The 18,359-nt window shown below is 41.2% G+C and overlaps 2 protein-coding genes across 2 annotated transcripts in view; one reads left to right on the top strand and one right to left on the bottom strand.

The window, feature by feature from the left end:
- Nucleotides 1-18,359, bottom strand: part of stab1 (stabilin 1) — a gene marked incomplete at its 5' end in the record, with an annotated part of 60,531 nt that overhangs the window by 31,796 nt on the left and 10,376 nt on the right. The window contains 22 exons of the mRNA XM_079186637.1: nucleotides 578-712; nucleotides 2,223-2,327; nucleotides 2,432-2,533; nucleotides 2,939-3,016; nucleotides 4,464-4,575; nucleotides 4,918-5,045; nucleotides 5,371-5,418; nucleotides 6,205-6,303; nucleotides 7,360-7,455; nucleotides 7,770-7,928; nucleotides 8,131-8,224; nucleotides 9,291-9,477; nucleotides 10,271-10,382; nucleotides 10,474-10,560; nucleotides 11,021-11,113; nucleotides 11,686-11,748; nucleotides 12,158-12,316; nucleotides 12,431-12,511; nucleotides 13,082-13,135; nucleotides 13,491-13,604; nucleotides 13,732-13,803; nucleotides 14,065-14,202. Coding sequence (XP_079042763.1) covers nucleotides 578-712; nucleotides 2,223-2,327; nucleotides 2,432-2,533; nucleotides 2,939-3,016; nucleotides 4,464-4,575; nucleotides 4,918-5,045; nucleotides 5,371-5,418; nucleotides 6,205-6,303; nucleotides 7,360-7,455; nucleotides 7,770-7,928; nucleotides 8,131-8,224; nucleotides 9,291-9,477; nucleotides 10,271-10,382; nucleotides 10,474-10,560; nucleotides 11,021-11,113; nucleotides 11,686-11,748; nucleotides 12,158-12,316; nucleotides 12,431-12,511; nucleotides 13,082-13,135; nucleotides 13,491-13,604; nucleotides 13,732-13,803; nucleotides 14,065-14,202 — 2,316 coding nt within the window. The remainder of the gene's footprint in view (nucleotides 1-577; nucleotides 713-2,222; nucleotides 2,328-2,431; nucleotides 2,534-2,938; nucleotides 3,017-4,463; nucleotides 4,576-4,917; nucleotides 5,046-5,370; nucleotides 5,419-6,204; nucleotides 6,304-7,359; nucleotides 7,456-7,769; nucleotides 7,929-8,130; nucleotides 8,225-9,290; nucleotides 9,478-10,270; nucleotides 10,383-10,473; nucleotides 10,561-11,020; nucleotides 11,114-11,685; nucleotides 11,749-12,157; nucleotides 12,317-12,430; nucleotides 12,512-13,081; nucleotides 13,136-13,490; nucleotides 13,605-13,731; nucleotides 13,804-14,064; nucleotides 14,203-18,359) is intronic.
- Nucleotides 15,574-18,180, top strand: LOC306716087 (nuclear factor 7, ovary-like). The gene has a single exon (XM_079186652.1). It carries the CDS (start codon nucleotides 15,792-15,794, stop codon nucleotides 17,229-17,231), a length of 1,440 nt encoding a protein of 479 aa, XP_079042778.1. The 5' UTR covers nucleotides 15,574-15,791; the 3' UTR covers nucleotides 17,232-18,180.

The raw sequence follows: 18,359 nt of genomic DNA, 5'->3' as shown, positions 1-18,359 counted from the left end.
CTTTTATATCTCACAGAACTTCTCATCTGTCAGATTACCCCGTCAGTTTTTAGATTGACTTCCTTCTTTCCAGGCATCCATCGGTCTCCGTTTGTTTCTCGGACTAGAATTATCTCTGACTAGGAAGCTTTAATTTCTGTCCACGTTTTGGTATCCTCACCTGATAATGAACTCTACTCAGTGAAGCGTTCATCACAGAACCGACAGTCCGCTGCTGAAAAGCATTTTATTGACAATCACTGTTGTCATAAAATCAAATTTAGAAAAAAACCCGATAAAACATGAACCTTGTAAAAAGGGTGATAATAGTTTACTTGTGTCTTGCATTCATTTTGCGGTTCTGCAGCTGAATCTCACGCAACTTTGATAAAAAATGTCCACTGATGGATAATTTCTCTGCATTTTGATTTTCATAGAGATTAACTCAAACGTGTGGCTGCCTGGAAGGACATCAATCTAAAACTTGACAGAAATGCAAAAGCAGAAGTGCGTTCCTCTAATTGACAGACAAGTCTTCAGTGTTCTGGTGTGAAAAGCTTCTGGAAGGTTGGTCACATGACTGTCCAGCTGTTGTTACCTGGTTGTTGTCGTTTAAGTGGAACTGGACCTGGTAATCGCTGCCCAGCAGGGTGCTTTTCAGCGTGCCGTCGGACAGGTGGTCAGGGTAGAGCAGCTCGTTGAGAATCACGTGGTACTTGAACACATCAGTGTCCTGGACAAAACGGACAGAGGACGTGAGTTTACGAGTAATCAGTCTCAGAACCCTGTCGGCAATCGGTCTGATGCCTCTGGAGGCGACGAGCTATATTCACGGTGTTCAGGTGTAGCCAGCGGGTTTCCAGACCAAGTCTTCCTTTTCCGTGTGCTGCTTATTGTTTACAGTCTGATCAGAAACTTGAGATGCGAGGCTGGATTTGCAGTTGAGAGACGACGTGTTTGAATGGATTGTTTCCACAAGTAGTCGATTTACAAGACCATTATCGTTAGACATCTAAATTATCGTTAGACGATGTGTTCCGCCCCTTTAGCTCCACACACAGACTGCATTTAAATCAAAGACTCGGACTACAAACCAGAACGCTGCAGATACCAAAACCTTGTCCCGCTGCCGACAGATTCTGAATATGAATGCAGAATCTGTTTCTAGAGATTAAAGAAGATTAATTGATTGATATCATTGATTTGACTGATTTATTGAATGGGTTATTATAATAATGGCCGGCCCCATCTCTGATGTCTGTTGTGCTGATTGGCAGCTGTGTTCATAGTTGGAGAAATCTACTGACCAATCAAAACTTATTTATGTGGAAATAAGAACGAGGACGTCTTCTTCATGAGCCAGAGAAATGTCTGAGTGTGGATGAGATGTTTGCAGCTGTAAGTCAACTTAAAGAAAGAAATCAACATAAAGTGTTGAGCCTGATGGACCTGGTACAGGGCCTCATACCATGGATACAATAAATAGATTTGTAGAGTTTGAAGTATAAAGTGTACACTGCCTCTACAAGCACAAGGATGCACATTCTTCCAAAAGATTTAATATAATCCCTTCGATAAAACAACAAATCATTTTACCAGTGGTGCCCGTGCAGTGACTTCAACTATTAAATGGAAGAAAAAGGTCTTAAGGGAAATATCAGAAGTACTTCTTTCTCCTCTCGGCTGTCTGGAGAGGTTGTTGTCTGTGTTTGATTGACGGCAGCGCGCAGGCTGCCAGAATGTCGGTAACACCTTAGTGAACGAGAGACAAAGTAAACAATCCTGCTCCGCAGCCTTCGTATCATGTGCAGACTGTTGTCATTGGTATTGAACAGTGAGGACAAACCAGCATCTAACCGGGCTCAAGTGAGTAACGGTACACTTTTCCCATGTAAATGTTTGTTTGGTGACTTGTTTAGGAGGAGGAGACTTTAGCAGGAAACAGTCTGTGGCTCTTGAGTTGTGAAGCTGCTGTCTGGCTCCGTGTGATTTGACTGCGATAGAAAGCTAATGTTGCTACTTCATGCAGATACGGTTCAAAATGAAACGATTTGACAGGCGGCATTTCATCAAACTAATGGACAAGATGGTGGGCACCACTATGAAACCCAAACATATACATTTCTCTTTTTAGGTTTCAGATGTTTTTCTAAAAGGAGAACACTGAACAAGTGATTTACAGAGCAGGCTTTCATGCTGTAGCGTCCATTTTTATGTTACTGGCTCATATCATCTGCACCTACCAGGAGGGAGGAGTTAGTCCTGTTGAGGTGCTGCCTGATTGCATCATCTGTTGGCAGCAGGAGCGTGAAATCAAACACACTCAGATCATCCGACAGATTGTACATCTGTGAACACACACGCACACACACACACACACACACAGAAAACACATTTTGAAAAACTAATAAGGTTGAACTCAGACAGAGAAACAGGCAGACAGATATCCTACCAGAGCGTGCTGTCTGAACAGAGTGAAGGTGGAGGAGGCGGAGAGGAAGTCCGTCAGGTTGGGGGGCTCGGGGGGGATGTCTGAGCGGGATGGAGCCAGTATCTGATCACACACAAACAAACAAATAAACAAACAGACAAGAGTTTTAGTTCATTACATTTATTTGTCTGCATAAAAATGAAAATGTTACCCTCAAAAGACTCTCTGAAACTTTCTATTTATATTGTGTTAGAGGTCTAATTAAATAACTTGTAATCTACCTCTTGATCTAATGAACAGTCCTCTGCTGAACAACCTGATGAAATCCCTCTAACAATTATACCAAATGACATTTTCCTTCTCACTCAGACAAGAGGAAAACCTTTGAGGATAATGTTGTCTTTCAGTTCAACGTACCAGTTGGCCATGAGCACCGGCATCGGGACAAACTAGCTCCACCACAGGTAAAGCTCTAAGAACCAGTGTGTCGTTTCCTCCACTGAGCGTCCTGGTCGTTAATACTCTTACCTGGTCTATGACGTGGATGTAGCCATTGACTGCAGGCAGGTTGTGGGTGAGGATGGAGGATTCTCCAATGTGGATCCCCTGAAACAAACAACAACAGTTAAATACAGTGAACACTGGCTTTCCCATACATTGATATATTTGTGGAGGTCCGCCACAAAACCAACACTCATCGCCACATTTTGACTTTCTATTTTATTACGACCATATTTATCCCTGATAATGCTACATTTTGAACAACAAATCTGTGATGAAATTGGCAGGATGAGAGCTAGTTTAGCTGTTAGCAGCTCCTTTAACAGGATTTAAATTATGAATTTAATTATGAAGCATTCAAAATTTGTGTTTGGCGAAGGTAAATTCTAACATTATCATGATGTGTTCCAACATGATCTTGTAAAATTTAGTTTTTTGCGTTAATAGCAATATAAAATAGATAATTTTGTATCCATTCTGCACTATTACCTCCATTTCATTGTTGTTGTGTTTTATGTTCATATATGGACACTTTTGTATATATATTTATATTCGTACATAGTAGTTAAATGTTTATGCTTACGTCTGTTCTACTTTGTTGTCCTTGTTTTCTTTTTGTTTATTGTATTATTTCTGTATTTGTAGGTTGAGAGCAAATTAGTCAAATCAATAAAGCTGATTCTGATAATTGAGAGGGAATTATGACCTTTTTAACTGTTGGTTATAAAGAAGTGTATGTTGAAGTACATGGGATTCATTGGTTTACTTTTGTTTCTTTACCGTGGTATCATATTAGTATAAAGAATCATGGAATTTCTCTGGTTTTGGTAACTATCTAATTTCTGTCCCCGGCAGATCCAAAAAACACGGGAAACACAGGTATGTGTGTCCATTTAACTCTGAACTAGGCCTGACAATATATCAGGTGAGATATTTTTGACAGAGTGCCAGACACTCTCAAATTTGCGTGTAATTAATGTCTGATCTGCTGAGGCGGCAGTTCATTACACAGCCTACACCTGGAGCTGAGCCCTCCGGTCTGTGTGAGCGAAGCTGAGCATTCATCTGAGATCAGAGGTCAGAAGATAACTATCATGTGATGCTGCATAGACATATTCAATAATGAACACGAGTTTAAAACATTCACAGGTGCAGCAGTTCAACTTCACCTGAGAAAAAACTGTGTTTTATACATAACACATAATACAGCCTAACGTGTCGGTCTATTTATACAATAAGAGCCATTTAAAAGGTGCAATGTGTAAATTAATGAACATTATAAACAATATATGAAGAGCTAGTGAGTCATTGTAGATCAACACGTTGGATCTTGTTTATTTAATCTGTTTAAGAATGTAAACAGATATCAATATATATATATTAATATTTAAATGTTCAGTAGTGGAAAAGGTATGGTTTAGCCTTAAAAACGATGCTTTGTGTTAGTTTCAGTTTTAGCCAGACTTTGTATGGAATTATTTTACATGCACACAGCAAAAGCTGATAAGGAACCCAGTTAAAAGTCTGTCTGTCACAACTCCCCCATTCTTACCCCGCTGCTGTTGCTGATCTCCCAGTCGGTGGGGGGGTTCAGGGTTTGCAGCCTGTGGCCGATCATTCTGTCCAGGTCTTCTATGGAGTAGATCCCCGGTATGATGTGGGCCCTGCAACCAGAGAGAGCAAAGACTCATTTCACTGAACACAAACTCACAACTTGATCCTGGGATATTTTGGCTGTGGCTTCAAGTTTTTAAAGGATCTGTGTTTCATCCAGTTTAATGCTCCACAGGTGAACAGCGTCGTAAAGTATTTACATAATATCAGATCAGGTCAAACCTCCTGATAATACATCCCTGTGTTTCAATACATTACAACAACAAAAATGCTGTTTTGAACATCCAATGATGAACATCTGAAGATTAGCAACGCAGAGATTTTAGTACGTCCCCCTGAGCTCAGTGAGAAACGTTTGAGTGTGAGTCTGATCAGCGTGTGAGGTGACTGACCTCAAGAAGTGAGGCAGGTGGTGTCTGCCGGTCCAGAACTCGTCCCGAGTCAGGTTCCTCAGAGCGTCTCTGGACGGAACCAACACTGTGAGGTTCCCGAGCAGGTCGTCAGAGAGGTGACTGTACATCTGACAGCACACACACGCAAATACAATTATATTATCTTTAGTGTTGGATCATTTGTTAAAACACCGACCATGTCATATTACTACAGCAGCTTCATCTACATTGAAAGAAAATGTTTTACAGCCTGTTTTTATGGTTTTGGCTGATTTAACACACCAGAAGCTACGAGTTCATTTAGATTAGACTAAATAACTTTATATCTCCCCACCTGGTAATCTAGTTTGGTCTAAATGCAGCTTAGTTTGAACAAAACGTGGTAGTTATGCTAGAACTTCAGGATAAACCACACAGTGCAAAACTTGAATAAGCGAGTCTGTTTTTACACACCTGAGTCAGTCGGTAGAAAGTGTACAGCTTCGGGTTCATGTCCAGCTCCTACAAACACACACAGAGTTATTATGGTATGTAGTTTGTCTGGTCACTGTAGACGAATCTGGGTTGTAGTAGCAGCGTAGGAAACATTCAGGTAGCAGCGTCTTATTTTTCACTTTCTCCTGTTAAATGACAAACGTCACAGGCGACCGTATCAGCTGTTGCTAATTAACTTTAATTCCGTTGATAACTTGATTTCAGGCCACATGGCTGTTGTCAGGTTTGTATGTCTGCACTCTGCCAAAGATCATTGATGAGGGAAAACCCTCAGAGCGTTTCTGTATTTTGCAACAACTCCAACAGAGTGAGACGTTTTCTCGTTGGTGGATCGCTTCAAGTCAATTTCAGGAGTCGCATTCTCCCAGTTTAACTTTCATTCATATCAATAATTGAAGCCAATCAACCGAATAGTTTTGAACCAGGAACTCCATTATTTAGGTTAAATGGCTTGTGCAAAATAAGCTGTGACAAAGTTAGTAAGTCAACAGCTGATATTTTTAATGTGTCAGATACATATTTAATCAGCGTTTTATATCTTCCGCTGCTACGTAAATGTAAGAAATGAATAAGACTTGGTATCGGCAGGCAAGCTACATTTAAGATTATATTTTGGGGCAGTTTCGCCTACAGCTGACAGTGTGGAAATGGGGGAGAGAGACAGATGGGTATGACATGCAATAAAGGTCCCTAACGAGGCGCCCCTAGATGAACAATAAGGGCTCAGGACTAGGGCCAAAAAAAAAAATTTGGGACGCCCCCATATAGCGTCACACTGGTCTGAATACTTACCTCCAGTACTGTCCCGTAGCAGATAGTTCCGTCTCCCGCGTAGCCGTCAGGACAGGTACAGGTGTGAGCCCCATCCACCTTAGAGAGCTCACACTTTGCCTGACAGAGAATGCAGCAGAAAGGAATCATGAGAAATACTGAGACCGCAGCAATTACACAACACTGATCAAATCTCTGTTTACACTCATAACCCAAGTAAACATGCTGCACAGGGAATTCTTCAGATGAAGAAGGATCAGAACTTAAATGTCTGCACGTCTGAAAATTGTATGTGAAAAAAGTCAAAAGCAGCAAGTATTCTCCAGAAACAATGTCCTGGAAACTCCACACACACACGAGTCTCTGTCTCTGACCAAAAATGTGTTTTGTGAGGTCACTGTGACATTAATCTTTGACCACCAAATTCTAATCAGTTCATCCTTGAGTCCAGGAGGAGGTTTTTGCCGGATGTAATGAAATTCCCCCCAGGCGTTCCTGAGATATCACACTCACCAGCATGAGACGGCCTGTGAGGGAATTTCCCCTGTGGTGATAATGATTGGCTCAGTAGTGCGATAAGCAGCATTATTACCTTTTTTTCTTTGCAAATTACTTAATTAATCCTGATTTTAATGACATATATATATAGCGCTATTGGTGGGCTATTTTTAGGTATATTGTTGCTTTTGAATGAGAAAGATGATTCATGGTAACTTTGCAATTGGATTGCGCACTAAAACATTAGTCGCGAGTGCAGCATTTTAACCAAAGTTTAACATGTTCGCAGAAGGGACGCTCAGCGCCTCGTCACGCTGCTTGCGTTTGTAGCGTAGTGTAAATATGTACAGCTCGCATTGCAAAAAAGACGTGTTTTAACATGAACATAGTGTTTGTGGCTGTTGCTTGCCATCACGTGTGTCATAAGGGCGGTATTGCAATAATATAATATATTATTTGGAACGTTTAAGCAGGTTTGTGGAGCCTCTCTCAACGTGTTGTTTTGCTGGAGACGTGTTTCACAACTAGAGGTGATGAGTTTAGAGCTAGCATGACGCATCCTTTAAATCATCAGTGAATAAAACCAAAACACTCCTCATGGCTGACATGATATTTGACACATATACTTATATATACACACACATACGTGTGTGTGTGTGTGTGTGTGTGTGTGTTTACCAGGTCATGGCAGCCTCCGTTGTTCTTGAGGCAGGGGTTAATGAGGTCACACACAATACCGTCGCCCATGTATCCTGTTTTACAAACACACTCACTCTGCAAACACACAGACAGATAATCAGACATACACATAAACAAACAGTCCTCAACAGTCTGCAGTCAGTCAGCTGATGAGTAACTAATTAATAAATGAATAGATAATAGGAGCTGATGACCATAGAAGAGAATATGTGGATCATTGGTTAAAGTAAAGGCGTGAGACAGAAGAACAGCTGGGTTAATGGGACGAGGCATCCCAAACAGGGAAATTACAAAGGAAAGAGACATTTTTAATAGGTTGTAGCTGTTTAGTTAATAACCATCAATGATTAATTATGCTTATTATCCATCATTAGTTGTTAGTAACCGACCTGTCCAGGTCCGATGTGGTTACAGTCGGCGTTGGGGCTGCAGCCTCCTCGACTCTCCAGCTGACAGTTGTTTATCTCCACACACACTCTGCCGTCACCTGTCCAGCCCTCTATACACACACACGATGCGTTACCTGGACCCACATACACACACTCTGCCTGTAGAGAGGGAGGGAGAGGACGCGTTATAAAGTAGATACTTCTTCAGTTTTATAAAAAGACCTACGGTTAAATATTAAATGGTTTGCACACCACAGAAACTGGCAGTTTATCAATATTATATATTTGATATCTGCTGATGAATAATTCATTCTCTCACACACACACACACACATACACACACTCAGGCAGTAAGTCTCACGTTGGAGTGGCAGCCTCCCCGGTTGCTCTTCAGGCAGGGGTTGATGGGAGAACAGGAGTGACCGTCACCATCATATCCATCCCTACACAAACACCTGGTGCAACAAACACAAACATAGATTTTAATTAACAAACTCAGCTGCAGTTAAAATTAACTGAAAGGTGACTCGTGTTGTTTGTTTTGCAGAGAACCACAGAAGAATTGAGAGCGCCGCAGTGGTCCATGTGCCTCCGTAGGGAGGATGAGGCTGCACGCGAGGAATCTACAAAAGCTAGAGCTGCTACTCTCGGTGAGAATGACACACACAGGCTTCTCGCCGTCCAAACTGACACCAGCCCACAGTGTTGTCATGGTGCTTGACAGGTCTCAGAGAATCCTTTCAGACGAAATTACGTGAGGTGGTTCCTTGACATCGCTTTGAGATATCTGCATGGCAGGAAGAGAAGCCTCCACCACTAATGTTAGCTAGCATTAACAGTTGGATGGAAACAAGACAAAGACTCTACAGCCATGCTGTAAATACATACTGTATATTGCACGTATTTTTAATAGTATCTTTCCTATATTTATTGTATTTTTTTTCTTTTCTATATTTATGTTTCTTAACTTTTGCAGTACTTGCTTTTATTTCTATTTCCTTTTTTGTTATTCACCACAACACAAGGGCTACTTCCTTTCATTAATCATAGAGACCAGGGTTAAGTGGGGCCAATGGCCTCTTTTCCACATCCAACCCATTAACTTCCAGCACCCTTGCTTGGACGGCACCCATCTTCTTCTCAGCCTTCATTTTGATCACAGCAAAACACCTGTAAAGTTTGGTGACGCCAAGAACTATGGCTCCTTATCCACTTCCAGCACCACCTGTACAGTTTTGTTGCTGCATCTTGCACGCATTTGACGTTATCGCATTGACAAAATCTGTCCACAGACAAACTGACAGACTGACAAACATCTGGCTAAGTATTCAAAACTGCTTCTGTAGTAGTTCCTGCCAGGACTACATTTTGCCAGACTCACAAGGGAAAATCAGTACCAATAAAACTGACTTAAAAGTGACTCAAACTAATACACACATTTTTGTTAAAAGATTACAAATAAATCCAAATCAGGTGCCAAAATCAACACCATCAGTTGTAATAATAGTAGTAGTATCGTACGTGGTATGCAGTCCTGTGTGTGTGCAGTATGCATGGATGTGACAGTGCTCCTGCAGTCCGTCAGAGTTGCATGGCGTGGCCGTCTTGTCACAGTTTTCTCCGGAGTATCCTTCCATACAGGATCCTCTCCGACACGCACCGCCACTGCCTGGACGGTTATCACACACACCGTGGACACAGCGGCACTCTGAGGACACACACAAACGCACGTTATGTGAAAAAGCTACTCATCAATGTCACACCGGGCAAAAAAAAAACTTTGTTCACAATTTCTTTTCTATGTACGAGTGCTTTGCAGCCTCTGCATGCAACAGACTGACACTCATATAACTATTAGTGTAAGTTACAGACTGTTGTCAAATCTACACACCTCAACTTTATACTTAATATGCAGCATTATAATCCAGTGAAAATCTGACTGATGGAGGATTACTGTTAGTCAGGTACTCTCCTGGCAACAGGAGGTAAGACATTCATGGCCCCCAGAGGATTAATTATACTGACTGATCTTTCCACTAGTGCCACCATGAGGTTGATATTTATGGTTGACAACTTTTGGGTGCATTGTCAATACATTTGGTCCAGACATTTACGTGCCCCTCAGCATGAATTAAAATACCTGTGGTGATACTTTTTCTCCAGCTCCATCATACGGTCAAAATTATACTTTTTATAACCAAATAACTGCAAACTAATGACATTCCCATCAGCCTCGGCTCTACTTTGTGTTCATTGCTAGCATTTAGCTCACAGCGGGGCTGTGTCCAAAACTACTCCCAATTTACTGTATAGTGCATTATATTTACTGCCATTTTTATGAGTGTCCAAATTATGAGTGTGTATATTTATCCACTATATAGTGCCCTCAAATATTCCACAATAGAGTAAAGATGTATATATGGCTTGGACAATGCAATGCTCTGCTGTCAGCGAAGAAACAAAATGCTGAAGTTGCTCTCCAAGTGAGGAGGAGATGTTACCTTCATCACATTTTTCTCCGTGCTTGGATGGATCCGCACAGATGTGGCAGGCGACACCCTTGAGGCCTGGCTGACAGCTGCACGAGCCGTTACCTTGGATCCCGTCAAAACACTGTATGGGGTTAAAAAAATATATATATACATAAATAAAACACATCAGTTGACGCTCCGGTGACAGTCTGAGCATTTTGCATGTTGCTCACCGTTCCTTTGTCGTAGCAGGGATGCTGGAATCCTCCAATGCAGGGTTTACAGTCCGGACCGTAGAAACCTTTACAGCACTGTGCTACCTGTCAATCACACACACATCAAAATTAAAACCAGAAAGATACTATATGTTGTAGATTAATACTATTTCACCAATATACGACTGGTACCTGAACAGTAAAACCATCGACTGTGTCACTAGTAGTTCTTGACTATGAACTTTTCTAAAGTGGTTCCTTGTTTGACTTCGTGCTACCTTCAAATAGCACGTGTGAGTTTTTTTGTTTTTTTTAATCTAACCAGTGAGATTAATACATTTGTATTTGTTGCTTACTGTGATGTAAGTTCAAATGCTTCATATCCCTGAAATCTGTACAACCTTCAGTAAAAGGTTATGTAAGTCAATAAACCATAATAATTTATAAAAATGTTGAAACTGAAAGCTGAGGACAGTCAACACACTGAACACCTTCTTGTTAGAAGGCGCCGTGACTTGTGAAGACAGACGAAAAGTAGATGAATGAAGCTAAAACTAAGTCTCACCTTTTTGGTTGCGTTGCAAAATTTGGCGCAGCCTTTACTGAGCGACATACTGATACGCTCTTTGAGGAAATCACAGCCGATCTGATGGCTGTCCTGGAGACAGACACACAGATGTGTTAAGCTTTCTGTTCTCGTCCATATTGCCCGTTGAGTAGAAAAAGAATATTGAGGAAACATCTGCGAACAAATTGCTGAACTGAACACATGATTTAGCTGAAGTTTTAAAGCCCGACATCTGGAATATAGATCGGGCAATCCGAACAAAAGCAGGGAATTAAAATTCTTTGACAAAAATAATGTAACACAGTATTTAATTGTCACACCAGGTAAATTAAAGCACAGACTAGTATCTGGAAAATAACCTACATTCCCATAATCTGTATTGAACAGACAGAAAAATAACCTGTGCTGTCATTCAGTGGATATAAATAACACATTACATCATCGTAACACTTTCTAACCCTCATCCTGTTTATTCTGAAGGTCAACGGTCACATACCAAATCTTACTGTTTACATGAACACAACTTCACTGAATGCTCCTACGTATACATTTCACCTTACACTTTGCATAAGGATTCCCACATCAGTCGTATGTTTCTAACCCCCAGGGGGCTCTGCAGCAGAGAACAGAATAGAATGGAAAGTAATAATGATGTGTTTTACCATTTCAGTGGTGTCACCTGGACATTCAGTCTCATGGAGGTAACGGCAGAAAACACACGGACCCTGAAAACACACAAACACAGAGAGAAAGACGTTAGCGTTACTGTTAGCTGAAACGTCATTTGTTTTTTGTCTGTCGTCGTTTATTACAAGTCGAGCCTTCTGAAGTCAGAGCCCAAACAGTTTCAATAATAACTTTTCAGCAGAAACTTTTACCCAGGCTTAAATACCAAAACGGTGCACAAATCATTCCAAGCAACCCAAAACCATATTAGCCTGTTAAATCGAAAAAATGTAGCTGAACCAAAAAATGATTTAATCTGACAATTGTGCGTGTAAAATATAAATTAGCAAGCTAATGTTAGCCAGTGTCGGACTCCTCTATATATTGGCCTGTTGTCTCTGCAGTCTGTGTGTGTTGCTGTTTGTTGGTGCAGAGTCTGATTTTGACTCTCGGCCTCGCTCGGCTCACCAAGGTGATTTTGCTCTCGATGACATCACAGCGGTGAGGCAGGATGGGGAGGATGGAGGGCGGGAACAGAAGCCCGTCAATCATATGGATGATCCCGTTGGACGCCACAATGTTGGTGCTCGTCAGACGGACGCCCTTTTCGCCCAGTAGGATCTCACCCTGGAGAAAGAAGGGGGAGGGGCTTGTGTTAATGGAAACTGCTGATGTTTACTGTAAATTAGAAACAAGTCATATTATGAGAAGCACTGCCAAAAGCAAATCAGATACACTTACAGCGTTGGACATAGTGATGGTGACAATCTGATTGGCCATCGTCTGAATCCGCGGGAGAGTAGTTAAGTCGTCGACTGTCAGCTGCAGACAGAAAAAAACCCTTTTCAAACATGTTGGACAGGAGAAACAACGACGACGAATTAGCTATTCTTAGTACCTTAAAGGTGCTAAATTTGTAATTCAGAGCATTAATATAGCCGCAAACAACTTTTACTTTTACACTGTTGGCTCTGCCAGCATTGTTGTTTGCACTGTTTGTGCTGGTAGCACCGTTAGCTGCTAGGCCGTCACCATGTTGAGAGCCGCGTGGAGACAATGCCTCAATCGTAGATCTGCTCTGAATTTGGAATTTAGTACCTTTAACAGCAGTGGAGCTAAAATATAAAGTTTGTACCTTAAAGGAAAAGGTCATAGGCTCATTAAATCTTAAGGGCTCATCCTCTGGAGAGCAGGAATGTGATCAAGAATAATGATATGATATTGCCTACGAAGATTTGTATGTGATTAGATTATGAGACAGTGCTGGACAGAAAGTTATTTCTTTGTATGCCTTCTTCACAAGCAGAGTAAAAAAGACAAAAAGGAAGAAAGAACCAAGTGTGGAAAACTGATCGATTGATGGAGGGTGCGTGGGTTGAAGGGCTGTCTTACCACCGCCTGGGAGAAAACGTGATGTCTGAGAAGTTCCTGAAGTTTATGTTTGGCCTTGAAAAAGAGAAGAATATCATAAAAAATGTCTGATAATCCTCACATTAGCATAATGATAGCTAAAATGACTAACAATTGGTAGCTGGGGTGGTAGAAATTATGTTAGGAAAATAAAGAATATTGGTGGGGACATTTTTTAAGATTTACAGCTTCAATAGGTACCAATGGTTTTGGGGTTGAGAGCAACAGGGTCAGGAAGTTATAGAGTATTTGGTTTCAGACAAATGCATAGTCGATTGTCGTCTTTTCATGGCATTCTTGTTAAAAAGAAATATAGACTGTAAGCAAACTCATCATTTAAAGTTACCTGTCACACTCAACAAATGAAAACTGAAGTGCTAACTACACCTACTTCGTGCAGCATGTACAAGATGCTGCCGTCTCTGGCTTTGTCCACAGCCTGGTTGGTGGGGACGAACACAGTCAGGGGACCAGGACCCCGCAAGGGGGGCGGCGACCCGCAGTTCTACAAACACACACAAACACATCATGTCTGATTAGAGCCAAGGATTAAGCCTCGACATTGTTTTGGTAAGCTCTCGCTGCCATATAGATGTCGGGTGTGATGTTATTGGCCTGAAGAAAACACTCACATCAACCAGAGACAGGAAGCGGTTGTATTTTCCATCCTTAGTCAGAATCTCTCCGATCGTCTTATCAGCAAACTGGACACAAGAAGAAGAAGAAGAAGAAGATGATCGAATGGCCGACATTCGCTTTCATGGAGTTTAATGCAGTTAAAACACGGGCTAGCAGGAAATCATCTCGTATACATTTAACTGTACTAAACAACACATTAATTTACACTACACTATTTTGTTTCGTTCTATTTGTTTAAAATGTTTTAGGTCAACCTCTAGATGTGGTATTTTTGGGGGGTTTTCAGGGCGTTTTCCATGTTTTGGTGAAGTGACCGTTTGACTCACCTGTTCATCACGAGGAGACTTGTCAGAAAGAGTGTTTGTGATTGGCCGGTCGATGATGTGGATGATCCCATTGGCTGCTGGCAGGTCCTCCTGGATGACGATGTACAGTTTGCTGGGGTTGTCCATCAGGATGAACCTCTACGTCGACCAGAGAGCGATACAATCAGGCTTTATGCAGTTAGAAATATGTGAATGAAACTATTGACAACTGAGGGGGCAGCCAACATTATTGAAGTTCCAGACACGGTGCTCTCACTGCACCACTGGTCCAAATGTTCTCACAAAAACAAGACAGAAAAGGCAACAGTGTCATGTATCAGTTATTGGGATTATTTCTTACTTTGCTTTCAATGTATTGAGATGGTGGCAGAAATCTCAGATAAATATCTACTTCCGTACCACACTACAGAACTATTGAGTCACAGTGCTTTTTGTCATTATAAAAAAAAACAAGTCAGATCATCGAACACCAAATATATCCATTATAGACTTATTATTTATTGGCAAATGGTCAGATGTGTAGGTCATCACCGTCTCTTTAAGTGCTTTCATTATTTATTTAGTACTTAGTATTCAAATTAGTATCTTAGATAGCAAGTAGCAGCTGCAACGAAGAGTCAGAATGGTTTCACGTTCTCTTTCTGTCCTTCTATTCCCTTCATCATGTTGAGATCCGACAAATGAAGCTCAAGTTTAAGTTCAGTCAGGAAACTATACTTTTGCATGTCTGTAGTTTATTTCTCATACGTCTACCATTCACTCCTCTCACACATGCACACTCGTAATTCCCTTGCTGTCATTGTTTGTGGTTGTCAATCATGACATCAGCTGTTCTGATCAGCTGGTCTCTTCTATCTGATAGCACAGCTACATGTTGTGGAAATTTATCATATCGTTCTTTTAGGTATAACTTGTATCGCTCATATATGTAGATGAGGCCAACCAGACTCATTTAAAACCTAACGATAAATGAACTCATAGGTATTTCACCACCTAACCCTGTTCCCACGAAAAGGCTGGGAACCGGCCTTGGTGTGTGCAGCGGCAGATAGAGGAGGACCACATCTGCGAAGGGGGGGTGAAGGGAGGAGACGAGATAATGTGCATATACTCTGTTTTTGTCTATTACTTGTGGTTAGACCTCCGAACCATATGTGGGGAAAGAGCTCTATCCATTCAGCTGAATTATCATTAGTGTCTGTTAAATAAAAATGTTTTTATATTTTAAGAGGTTTCTCATCTCGATTATTTCTCACAGGGAGGTTAAAAAGATTATTTTCCACCACACTACACAACTACATTGGAAACCTATCAACTTGCTGCTTTCTCTTTTGAAATAGGATCGTCTCTCTGCCTTTAGTACGTCTATGCTTGCAACACACACCTGTTATGATAAACATGAGCAATCAGGAGAAACAGCTTGATAAAGCTCCACCCTCTCTGACGCAACACAGAACAACAGGAAACTGATTTTACTTCCTTCTTGCTGAGAGAAGAGACACAGTAAAGAAGAGGCAGACAGTATTATTCGTCTCAACACCAACACTACCAGGGACTGCTGCAGCAGGGAACACTGGAATTACTGGAATACTGAATTCTTGCGCTTCAACCTGCTGCTGATTTCACACAATGAACTGGGCGAGGTACGGCTCGAAGTGAAAGTAACTTTCTTGTCTGACTGACTTTCCGTTCTGCTCGCTGCGTTTACAGCTTCACTCAGAGACAAAATGGCTTCCAGGTCAGACGAGGATCTCTGCTGTCCTGTTTGCTACGAAATCTTTAAAGATCCTGTTGTTCTGTCATGTAGCCACAGCTTCTGTAAAGACTGTCTGAAGAACTGGTGGAGAGAGAAACAAATACAAGAGTGTCCATGCTGTAAGAGAATATCATCAAAGACTGATCCACCTTGTAACCTGGCTTTAAAGAACCTGTGTGAGGCCTTTTTACTGAAGAGAGATCAGAGAGCTTCAGAGAGTCTCTGCAGTCTGCACTCTGAGAAACTCAGACTCTTCTGTCTGGACCATCAGGAGCCGGTGTGTGTCGTCTGCAAAGAATCAAGGAGACACAACAACCACAGATTCAGACCCATCGATGAAGCTGCACAAGATCACAAAGAGGAGCTCAAGAAATCCCTGAAGCCCTTAAAGGAGAAACTGAAGCTCTTTGAACAAGTTAAAGGAAACTGTGATCAAACAGCAGAACACATGAAGGTCCAGGCCCGACGCACAGAGAGGCAGATTAAGGAGCAGTTTAAGAAGCTTCACCAGTTTCTAGAGGAGGAAGAGGAGGCCAGGATCTCTGCTCTGAGGGAGGAAGAGGAGCAGAAGAGTCAGGTGATGAAGGAGAAGATGGAGGCTCTGAGCAGAGATATAGCAGCTCTTTCAGACACAGTCAGAGCCACAGAGGACGAGCTGAGAGCTGAAGACGTCTCATTCCTGAACAACTACAAGGCTGCAGTGGAAAGAGTCCAGCAGCGCCCCCTGCTGGAGGATCCACAGCTGCTCTCAGGAGCTCTGATAGATGAGGCCAAACACCTGGGCAACCTGGCCTTCAACATCTGGAACAAGATGAAGGACATGGTCTCCTACACTCCTGTGATTCTGGATCCAAACACTGCCGACCCAGAACTAGTCGTGTCCGAAGATCTGACCAGTGTGAGATCTGGAAAACCACGACAGCTTCCAAAAAACCTGGAGAGGACCAAATTTTCCTGCTCCGTCCTGGGCTCCGAAGGCTTCAACTCAGGGACTCACAGCTGGGACGTTGAGGTTGGAAACAATGATGACTGGGAACTGGGCATGTTGGGAGAGAACACCCAGATGAGCAGACATCTACGGTTGTGGAGAATGTTGTTCCCCAGCAAGATGAAAGGACGTCTACAGTCTGGATTGTGGAGAATTTTGTTCTCCAACAGTAAATTCACAGCGTTCTCCACGTCAGATGACGAGAAAGTTCTGTCAGTGAAGAATAAGCTCCAGAAGATCAGAGTTCATCTGGACTTTGACAATGGAAAACTGTCATTCTCTGATCTTGATACGAACACACACATACACACCTTCACACACAGATTCACTGACACCGTGTTTCCGTACATTTACACTGAGAACCAGCTCCCACTGAAGATATTACCAGTGAAGGTCTCTGTGACGGTGGAAAAGCCCAGTTAAAGATTAATATGATGGGTTTAAGAAATATGACATTGACCGTGTACCAAAGCATCTTCACTTTATGTCTTTGGTTGCATTAGGCCACACCTCCAGTTTATAATAACTGATATAAATGATGATGATGATGATGATGAAGATTATAAAAATGTAAGGAGTGTCACACATGTGTTACACATGTGACTGACAGACTGATGAGTCAAAAGTATAGCTTAATACTTAAATAATGATTAATGCAAATGTGAATGGTAATTTTATAGTCCTAGAATCTGTTAAAATCATTTAACTCACAATTATTTATCTATATTCATTTTTCTTTATGACTTTTTAAGTTTTTTCAACTTCCGTGCCGATAAAATGCCTTTTTTCTGTACCTTATGACGAATACAAACTTTTTTTTTTAACAAATTATTTTTTTATGTTTAACAAAATAAGCTATGTTGAATGTATCGTGTTTAATATATAAATGAATTTAAAATTAATTTAATAAATGAATTCTTGACTTAAACAAGATTATGAATCTGACCAGACACATTTTGACAGACACATGTCAGTAGTGATTGATATTAGATACCGTAGTATAAAGAAAGTCTGACTCGTGGGACTCCACAGAGCTGATCCTGACGATGCTGAACATTTAGACGAGATGACAAAGCTCAAAGAGTTGTTATCAAGTTTAAGGTGGTGGGCGATGATCTAATCATCTATAATGCTGAATTTGAACACAATCATTTTTAAATAAAATGTAAAAGTGATGATGGTGATGAAGCTATTAAGTTTTTTACAGATACTATGACATTGCATCTTTACTTTCTTTGTGTGATTCGATTCCTTTTCAAACAGGTTGTTAGAACTGGAGTATCAGTTATTAATGAAGAAGGGGTGGTATTAGTTCAAAATGTGTGTTATGCCATGTTAATGTGTCAACAAAACTAAATAAATGAAAATATCTAAGCAGAAACCAAATCAATAAGATCTCTCTGTTTTTCTCTGGATTATTATGATTGTGGGAACATTAAAAATGAAGTTAATGAACATTCTTGTGATCATCTTCAAATAGACAGTTTTAACATGTTAACCTCATGAGGACTGAAATATTAGTTCCATCTACAGTTTGGCTGCTGCGACTGC

Source organism: Pholis gunnellus (genome assembly GCF_910591455.1).
Source record: "Pholis gunnellus genome assembly, chromosome: 3".
NCBI classification, from domain to species: domain Eukaryota; kingdom Metazoa; phylum Chordata; class Actinopteri; order Perciformes; family Pholidae; genus Pholis; species Pholis gunnellus.
The sequence above is the reverse complement of the archived record's forward strand: the minus strand, read 5'-3'. Positions and strand labels throughout refer to the sequence as shown.